Raw genomic sequence first — 10,321 nt, forward strand, 5'->3', positions numbered from 1 at the left:
ATGATGAACCTAGTGTATCGGTCTCATCGCGTCTGTGGGATCAAATCTTCATTTCAAGTATTAACTGAATTAAAGTGAATAAAAATGAATACAGAAAAGCCAGAAAGATGACAAACCATAACGAAATACCCCAAGGTGTTAAAAAATAACCGTTCGCATCTTTTTATTTCTTTTTTATATACACTTTGTTTATTTTGATGAATTATGATAATGCAAACGAGGACAGTAGCAGTCATGTTTACCATACAGCTGCTACGTTTTTTAAATTAGAGCCAGGTGAGAGCACATTTGTACCCACAGTGGATATTAAAGGAGATGGATCAAAAAGAGGCATACATCGTAATTCGTTACCGCCATGGTAATCTTAAAAAATATTTTACTCTGCGTCATTTTTGCACTTGAATAATGCAATTAAAAGAAAAATAATAATAATCAGAATGGGATATGATTTTAACAACCACGTGGATAATTGAATGTGATCGTCGGGGTTTTTAATGGGAGGTGAACAGTAACATGGTGTTTGTGCAGAAGGATGACACAAACACACAATTAGTTTAAAATGTAAAGGAGAGTTTGAATAAGAGAAAACGTTAAATGACAGAATAATGTAGAGTTTTGTACTAAAAGTGACCAAAATAGTTCATATGTCCATTCAAATGTAATGAATAAGCATGTTGAAAGTTCCGTAAGAAACTCCCCACTGACAGTATTTTCAAATATTTGGAACATTTTCTTTGCTTTTCTCATTTTGAACAAAATCACTGGAAATGATGAAACACTTCAATTTAAAAGAAAACTGGTTGAATGTTATTTTCAGGTGAACACTGCTGACAATTTTCTTTTCCTTAAAATATCCTGGCTACAGGTTTGCATCAGTGTTTCCCATCCACGCATTTTGAGCTAAGTGATATTGTGGGTGTCATTTTACAGGAGAAATTAGACCAGCTGATGACCTGTAAATCTGAGTTGCTTTTAGATTATTTCTCATCGCCTGCACGCACGAAAATTCCCTGTTTGAACATTTTAACCATTTTGAGACCATCCCAAATTTAATTCGACTACTAAGCTATTGCCTAATCATATTTTAGTATTTAATGAAAGCATTTCAAGTCTTAATATTTAGATTTTATTTAATGCTCTCTCATTGTCTACATTAGAATAAAGAGTTAATCCTCGTTCCTGGATATTGTTTATCCTACACAGACATAAATAAAATTAGGTAGATTATGTTCCATCCCGTTTTGCTTTGTTTTTAAGTTGAATAGCCTATTAAATATATGTCATTTTAAATGTATTATATAGCCGAATAAATGTAGCAATTATTGGCTACATGTGTTATTTGTTTATAATGGCATAGTATCTATTTATTGATTTAATTAGCAAGAATATTTCATAAGGTGCCACCCAGCTTCTGTAAAACCTGTTTAGTTCACTGTGAAGTAATGTAAACTTTAAAGTGTATCACCCGCACAATAAAACAATAGAGATGGCCCGCTAGCAGAGAATATAAAATCGGGTGTTTAAGCGAGGAGGAGGGAGGAGGAGGAGGAGGAGAAGGAGGAGGAGGCAGCTGCAGCAGCAACACGTTCAGATCTCTCTGCGGTAAGAGGCGGAGGCTGCAGAGCAAGCAGAGGCAACCCAGCAGACAATAAACAAAGAGCGGCTCGCCATGTGCGCTGCAGCTGCTGCACGCGCACAAACACACACACGCACACAGAGCTGAGCTGCAGTGAGGGGTCACGGCCGCCAGGGGGCACTCTGACCCCTGCAACCACAGCAGAGACGCAGAGATACAGTACTTTAGGTTTTTTTTTTTCTTCTGCGTAATAAAAATGGAAACCCAGCGATGAAACATACAATAAACGTTTAAAATCATGTTTTTTAAGGGGACTGGTCTGTTTTCCGACATGAAAGAAAACGTGTGCGTGCTTGTGCGTCGCAGTGTAGTCTTCTAATAAAAGGAAGCTGATCTTAAACAAGCGGACACGGGTTCAAATCCATGTGTCGACGTGTCTTTGAGCGTCACACTAACTGCATACCATCTTCAGAGATGCTACTCTGCCACTGAATCTGACCTTTGACCTCTCTATGACACCAGATTCAGTGACATAAGAGTGCAGATTTATTAGATCCAGCTGAGGAGTGGGATATTATTTAAAGGTGACACAACCGAGATGCTGTCCTTTATTATATCTTTATAGTCTTATACATATAGAGACCATACTACCACATACAGTACAGTATCCTATTCTGATCTAATACAAGCTGCATTTGCAGTTCCTAACATGCATTTTAAAGGTGGAATGAAAAAGCTGAACACAAACAAAAGATGAAAAACACTTTACTGTGAAAGCACATGCACGGTACATCTTCAAATTAATATTGCAATAGGTTGGGTAATATGAGCTGCTGTCACGCTGGCTGGTAGTTTTCTAACCGCTCCAACAAGACTTCTGAGTAACCAGGAGAGTAGTACCTGGAACAACACACACACACACACACACACAAACACACTGTAAATACCTTTCACTGAAGCATATTTTGTCCTTTCCATCATTACCCATGAAATAGTGCTGTTCTGACTGCTGGCTTTGTTCTATTGTAACCCTGATTTTAATGAATATTTTTTGACAGTTTTATTTAGGGTTCCTGTTAGTAATACTACAAAATAAAGGTTTTAGCTGACAGTGAATAACACCAACATGCACACAGCTGTGTAAAGACATCTGTCTGTACAGTCATGTGATGTGATCAGTCATTCCTTGATTATTGTTTACGTCCCTCACACACAGGGTTTAGATGTCAATAAAGTCTGTGTTTAAGCGTGCGTGTTTGTGTGGTGAAAGGTACCTGACTATCTCTTCAGGGAAACAGCTGTTGATGGAGTTGATGTACTCCTGCAGAGGGGTGCCAGGCTCAGCCTTGATCTCCTGCACTGTCTTCAGACCCCCGCTGGTCACAAACAGACGGCGAGCCTTGCTGTCATGAGGCAGCACCTTGGAGACGAGGGGAGAGAGTGTTTAAGCTTTCCTGATCTGAGCCAGAACTGGAAATAAACACACTTTTTGTATTTAGGTTTTTTTTTTTTTTAAAGGCTGATTTCAGGGTTGTCATGCTGATCATGGAGTTGCTCACCTTACTGAACTGGCAGACGACATGTTTGAGGATGTTGCTGGGAGCATCGTAGAGGAGGGGCTCCAGAGCTGGCAGGTAGGTACACTTCTGCAGGATGTTCTTCAGAGCCTTCTTACTCTGAAAAGAATAAAACCACAAGAGGAATGAAATACACTGTTTTTTATGCTTCTAAAAGAAATCACACATTTTCTGTTTCTCTCTGTAGCTCAAAAGAGTTTCTGTTTGGCTTTGACACAAAATGCATTTCAGCATTGCAGCTCACTTTAGTCTGCAGGTCCTCTGAGCTGCTGGCGTCCAGGTAGAGCAGCAGCAGCTTTGGCAGCAGGTTAGCTGTGGCCACGGCCTTGGCATGCTCAGGTGTGTGATGCCCAATCTGTCCGATGGACCAGGCTGTGGCCGCCTTGATGTGATGCTCAGCCTCCTCTGACAAACACAGGGCCAGCTGGGGCACCCCCTGCAGGACAGGAGGGTACATAGCACACCAAGACCAGTTCAGTTAACATGACCTACATACAGGACCTGAAGGAATGTCTCTGCTTGTAGTGGTGGGTTTAGCTGTCGCACAGAGGAGAGGTCAACAACCACACACACACACACACACACACACACACACCTTGGAGAGAATGACAGCCATGGCAAGACTTTCACTGTGAGCTGCCACGTATCCCAGCATCATGATCCCCGGCAAGCGCAGGTTTCCATGGCAATCACCAAGATAGTCGATCACTGCTGCCATGCCGCCACAATTCACAATCACCTGGGACAGCTGGAAACACACAAACATGTTATTGTGTGTGTGTGTGTGTGTGTGTGTGTGTGTGTGTGTGTGTGTGTGTGTGTGTGTGTGTGTGTGTGTGTGTGTGTGTGTGTGTGTGTGTGTGTGTGTGTGTGTGTGTGTGTGTGTGTGTGAGTTGTATACAATCTGTGCAGTATACCTCTGGTGTGTGTTTGACCACCTCCCTCATCAGGGTGGTGACGTTTTTCCTGACATATTCATCTTGGTCTCTGAGGCACGCCACCGCTGCGGGGAAGATCTCAGCCTCTATCACCATCTCTGCCAGGCTGACCGAGTGCTTACTGATCTGGCTGAGAGCTGAGAACACCTGCCTCTGGATGGAGAACAACGTTTCTAAAATTACTGCTTCATGTTTTATATTTCTAAAATCACAGCTGGTACTTTTGCTGAACAGACTCAGATTGTACATTATTAAATGTGAATACATTTGCTCTTTATGTAATTGTTTCTAAACGTATTAAATCTACCAGCAATCATAGTTTATATTTACCATTTAGACTGTCTGCCAAAAAACTTATTTTCATGAATAGATGCAGCTTTTCATTCAAATTCCACAAGTTTTGCAGATTTTTTTTAACACCGAATTCAGTGAGATTTTGTAACTTGCAGGATCTGATAAATGTCAATGCAACAGCAGATTTCAGAGGCACCACTATATCTTATAAAATGAACACATCATTTTTCCAAAGAAAATTTTGGGTAACTATATTGGTAACTTTTACTTAATTTAATCAAAAACACACAAAATAAATTACACTGTACACTACACACTCATTTAAAAATTGACCTTATATAGAAAAACAGTTATATACAGTATAATCATACACTGAAGATTTTTTTTATTGTTCATGGCACAATTTTTGTGTATTTTCAATAAAATCATGTTGAAGAAAAAGTCCCATTTAATTAATTTGTTTTCTTCCAGGCTAGACACAAATCACTATGTATTACATGTCATTCAGAGGTTGTTATTCAAGGTTGTTAAAAAGTGAAATAAGGAGGAACTACAGTAGGAAGAACAGATATAAGAAGAATGGATCGAAACCAATTATTTTCAAGTGGGGAAAAAGGGGGTTGGGGGGGGGGGGGGTTTACAGTTTTTTCCAATTGCTGACACACTAAAATGACATGCATAGCACAATTATTTAAACTGACACACAGAGAGCAAAACCTCTATTCAAGTCTCCAAAAGTCTAAACACATTTTCTGCTTTACACACATTTCGCATTTCAAAATGGCACTTTTTAAATGCACTGAACACGGTTCTCTGCATAAGACACAACAATCTGACATAAAGTCACATGTTTGCCATTTCAAAACACTGCCATTCAAAATTACACAACATGAGCTAATTGGCCAATATATGTGCCACCTAGCCAAACACCAGGAAGTAAGCACTATGAAAAGACCACAGGTGAGCACCCTTTTTTTTTACAACAACAATGGAAAACGTTGCAGAGAGAGGAAGAGGAAGAGGGAGGGTGAGAATGAGAGGGGAAGAAAGAGTGATGGACGAGGCATTGTGGCCAGACCTAGCTGTGCGGCAAGATGCTGCCTAATTATTTTTCTTGCCTCTTTTTTTTTTCTAGATATTTTTTCTGCACATTTTCTTTGCAATTTTCTTTTTCAGTTTACTGTTTTTTGTGAGCATATTTTTGTTCACTCCAATGTAAATATATCTGCTGTGCATATGTTGCACTGACTTGTTTGGTGAAAAATATTTCTGCAAATATTTCTGTGCAACAATCTGAAGAAAACATTTTTTGAGCTATTTTAGTATTATGGCAAAGCATACTAAAGATGAGAGTGCTTTTCATTATGCCCAACAGTGTGTAGTTGGTCAGACAAAAATCTAGTAATATGAATGAAGTTTGTGCCAGTTGGTGCAAAAGTTTGATTTTGATAATGCTATATGTAGTTTTGGTTGCAGTACTTCATTTTGCAGGATATATGAGGTATTTTGCAGTTTGGGTGTGCGGTTCTGTGAATTATGTTAAGTATTTTGATGAAACCAGACTAGTTTACAAAATTGTGTTTTAGCAATTGGAAAAAACTGTAATCAGAATCTAATAAAAATAGCTCCACAAACCTGCTATTAATATATAATATAAACTATATAATGAAATCATAATTAAATGCAATTTTAAATGAAAAGCTTTTCTTCTGTTATTGTTAAAAACATATGTGATCTTCAATAATCATTTTCTTTATTTGGGGGGCACTGAGGTTACATGAATATTTAGCATGTATATCTTAATAATTTGCTTTCCTCTATTTAGCAACCATTGTTTTAAGGCTTTTTTTTAATTTCTGCAGCTGTTTGACAGTCAGGCTGCCCTTTAACTGGCCTTACCTTGAGTTTGGCATCTGGGCTGAGGATCATCTGTGCCAGATGTGCGATGGCACCAGTGTCCACCACAGTCTGAGCCAGCTCTGGTGTGTGTTTGGCGATGTCACTGAGGGTGGAGGCTGCGATACGTTTAAGAGCCATCTCAGGCTCCAGAAGACACAAAACCAGCAGGGGGACGGCGCCCGCGTCCACCACTGACTGTGACAATGCTGCACAGTAAGAGGAGGTGAAAAACATGTAAACACACATAGATAAAAGATAGGAAAATGCTAGAGTTTCTAATGAGGGAGAAGTGTGTGTCCTTTTAAAGCTTTTTTTCACAGTGTTGTATGGATTCAATTTCTCTTCAAACCAAGAAACTGAGACAAAAATCAGAACATGTCAGTCTGCACTCCTCACATGCATTGTGTCGTGCGATGTAACCCATAGCCCAGGCAGCAGCCTCCTTCACCCCGGGGTCAAACTCCTCCAGGCAGAGAACCAGGGCGTCCACCCCCCCGCTGGCCACCACTGCCTGGGACAGCTTAGGGGAGTGTTTGGCCACCGCACGGAGCACGAACGCTGCGGCCTTCTTGTAGAACCTCTGCACACAAAAACAGAGATGGTAAACATGATTAAATGAGATTAAATAAACTGAAATTTTTGGGAGGTTTAAAGTAGTTCAGTTGAATATTGAAAAGTACTGAAGGCACAACCCATCTTATCTTATCATTCCACAAACTGGTGTTTCACATTTAATAACAGTGAGAAAACCATGAAGGAAAAATGTTTCTGTACATAAGTTATACACATATATATTCCTTTTGTTTGCCACAAAAAATGTTCACAGAAAAAAATATGTATGCTATCATACATGGTGATGTTTATGTTTATGGTTATGGTGGTGTTGTCTATAGGTTTTAATGGTTGTAAAATAAAATAAAATTTGACAGCAAACACTGACTTCTTGTCTTATTTGAAATGAAAAATGTATTAAATTTAAACTGAATAGTATCAAATTATAATTTTATTTTACTGTATGTTTTTTTAGGTGCATGGCCTTGCTCCTTCTGGCAGGGGGACTGCCAATGAGAACTAGACTTTTGGCTACAATTGGGTGCATTTACTTTTTTTATATATAAATGTTCATTAATGTACACTGTCACTTTTAAACAAATAATGTTAAACTAAACTAAATAAAAGACACCCTGCAGACATGTTTAAAGACATATAAAAGTACTCTGCTTTGATTCATAATTTGTGTCTGATATGTTTTTTCCACAAAGAAAATTTGATTGCCTAGTTCGAAATACTTCAAATTACATCTACTGCTTCTCCCTGATTAAAAATATTGAATGTGAATGCAAATATGTTTAATTTTCTAATATCTTCCTGGTGGGCACAAGATGTCTCCTACTTGTGTAAGTTGAATATTGGACCAGGATCAACCTCCAAAATAGTTGTGATGTCACAAATCATGCTCATAGGCTCAGCACTACAATTTAAATTTTCAGTGAGCTCAGAGAAACTTGTTAAAAACGCCTTCTCGTTTCAAACTCTGCACATACATCATTCTGCACAGTGAAGCTCAAACATCCAACTGAAGGAACACAAAGAAAAACATATTTTTTGAGTGAAGGGGGACTTTAAGATATGAGGCTGAAAGGTCCCTTAATAACAAATCCCACTGCTAACCCTAACCCTTCATACTGAGCCTCTGAGTGGGCTAAGAGAGCAAGAGAAAAGAGAAAACAAAGGCCTGGTTGCTCTTGTGGTAAAGGGCTCTTAGCTTCTGAAGTAGCCCCCAGGCGAACTGCCAAGTTAGCCCAAAACACACTCTCACATTCAGGGGGCTGACCCTGAGGTCCTGCATGGGTGACAGCCTCTGTGAGTCTGTCTTTTTCCTTACACACACACACACACACACACACACACAAGCCTCCAAAGACTGACAGTATAGCCATTTTCCAGAGGATGTAGATACTGACGTTCTGTGAAGCCAGAGAGTGGACCAGCTGGGGCAGGATGTCCTCCTTCACCACAGCCTCGGCCAGGTCATCACTGTGGTCTGCCAGGCGGCCCAGAGCCAGAGCTGCCGTCTGCTGGATGCTGGGGACCACATCCAACATCAAGGGACGCAGCATGGACATCACACCTGCAGGAGAGCAGAGGGGGTGGGGGGATATCTGGAGATAGGAGCTAAATAAGTATAAAGCAAGTGGTTATTGTCTTGTTTCTTACCAGCATTGTGAAGGGTTTCGATGTTTTGTGGCCTGGCTGCCAGGTCAGCAACAGTCTGCACAAACTGCATCCTCGATTTCTGATACTGCTCAAAAGCTGAAGAGCACAAACACACAGAGAGACAGTGTGAACAACTAGCTCAATCTTCCTTTTATGAATCAAAACAACGCATGAATCTCACCTTGAATGATCTGCCGTTGACTCATTGTTACGCTGAAGGAAAATCACTCCTCTTGAAGATTTTTTTTTCTTCACTTAATTATCTTCGTCCTCCCAGAAAACAACTCGTAGTTTTGACAGGATTTAGTGTATTGTTGTTCCTGGCTGTCTCCAGGTCGGAGTTAAGCTAGATAGTTACTGTTGTTGAGTGTTGCCGTGGCAACGCAAGGGAAGCAGCGCCTTCTGTCGCGCCTCGCCGAAGATCGTCTTTTAAGAAGATGACCCACTCTCGGGTTTTGCGCGCATATGGAAGAGGTTTGTGTCCCTCCGGAAAAATGTGCAGAGTGAGAGCTCTGCATGCTTCCTCATCTTAATAGTTCGCGCCGTCTTTTGTTCCCGCTAAAAAAAAACAGACAGCTTTCATAACGTGTTTATTCAACACGATTCAAAGGAAAGCAGAAGTCGGGCGGTTTTTTGTCTGATAAAGTGAAATAAACGATTTCAGTCAGCTTTGAACTGCGTTACACCCTTCATACAAAAAGAGAGTTTTTTCTTTTTTTTCTTTCTTTTTTTTGTTTTGCTTGCTTTGCCTGCTCAAGAAGTGTGTCCTGAAATGACCTGCATGCCTGCCTGAGTTAGTTCCACTTGTTCCGTGATAAACCGCACAATCGTATTTAGAAGGAAATGTGGTCTATCAAAGCTTCAGTCTAGGAGATCCTTTTTCTCAGTTTTATAGTCTCTTGTATAATAGGACACAACTGTGTGATGCCACAGAGAACATAAAAGAAAATGCATTTGTGCAGCATTAGGCTATATCTGCCGATGGCGATTTTTTTATTTTTTATTTTTTTAGGTAGCTTTAAATAGAAAGAAGTTTAACTCGGCACAGGGCCATAACATTGCATCATTTTGATCATGTCACTATACAGATGTGACTGATTCAAGAGTCGGCTGCTGATATCATTTTTCAAACCCTATTAATTGGCTTTAATTTAAGTTTCTATATCACAAATATAAATATGTCAAATGTATCTCATTCAGAGGTGATCTTAAATCCAACAACTTAAATATTTCCTGTGTGACTTTCTTGCCAAATGCAATTACATTGTTATGATTTCACAACAATGCAGCCCTCCTCTATTTTTATTTTACTGTCGTTTTACTGTATTTGTGTTTCTTTTATTAAAATCAGTGTTTGTTGATGCTGTGCTCCCGATGTTTGTCCTCATCAATAGTTTTAACGCTGTATGTTAAACTGAATACAATTTCTAATTAGATCATTAATCAGAGTATATGTTTTTTTTTAAATTAAATGTAAATGCGGAATGTTGCTGATTTCGTTTGAGGTCAATTTCTAGTCTTTTCTCCTTTTTTTTAATCGGGGAGATAATTGTCAAATTCGAGTTAATTGATTGTCATCCAATTAAGTCATCGGAAACCTAGTTTGTTTCCCATCTGTTTCAAATCCGAATGAGCAATATTTCCCTTTTATTACTTGCTGTTTCTGTGTTGTAATAAAGGTAATGATGCTGCGCCTATAAAACTCTGCCTAAAAATCTCTCAGCTGTTCACTGCAGTAACATAATTAAAGATCTGAGTGCGAACATTTACTCATTAGGCTCAATCTGGTTTTATTGGTGAGCTAAATTTGAAAACAAAAA

General features: G+C 39.4%; 1 protein-coding gene across 1 annotated transcript; it reads right to left on the minus strand.

Annotated features, from left to right (window-relative positions):
- Positions 1 to 2,412: 2,412 nt before the first annotated feature.
- On the minus strand, positions 2,413 to 8,707 carry spag6 (sperm associated antigen 6). The gene is made up of 11 exons (XM_062441778.1): positions 8,683 to 8,707; positions 8,502 to 8,597; positions 8,249 to 8,415; positions 6,681 to 6,864; positions 6,285 to 6,490; positions 4,071 to 4,244; positions 3,749 to 3,901; positions 3,398 to 3,589; positions 3,136 to 3,252; positions 2,851 to 2,996; positions 2,413 to 2,476 (listed from the first exon to the last, which is right to left on the minus strand). Exons 1-11 carry the CDS (start codon positions 8,705 to 8,707, stop codon positions 2,413 to 2,415), a joined length of 1,524 nt encoding a protein of 507 aa, XP_062297762.1.
- Positions 8,708 to 10,321: the final 1,614 nt, after the last annotated feature.

The sequence above is a fragment of the Scomber scombrus genome, chromosome 20, assembly GCF_963691925.1.
Source record: "Scomber scombrus chromosome 20, fScoSco1.1, whole genome shotgun sequence".
Taxonomy (NCBI): Eukaryota; Metazoa; Chordata; class Actinopteri; order Scombriformes; family Scombridae; genus Scomber; species Scomber scombrus.

Excerpts from the sequence above, each read along its gene's own strand:
- spag6 (XM_062441778.1), bottom strand. The coding sequence starts at position 8,707 with ATGAGTCAACGGCAGATCATTCAAG. Across the intron at positions 3,902-4,070 it reads TGGTCAAACACACACCAGAG|CTGTCCCAGGTGATTGTGAA; the intron begins GTATACTGCACA and ends GTGTGTTTCCAG. Across the intron at positions 3,590-3,748 it reads TGGCTGTCATTCTCTCCAAG|GGGGTGCCCCAGCTGGCCCT; the intron begins GTGTGTGTGTGT and ends CCTGTCCTGCAG.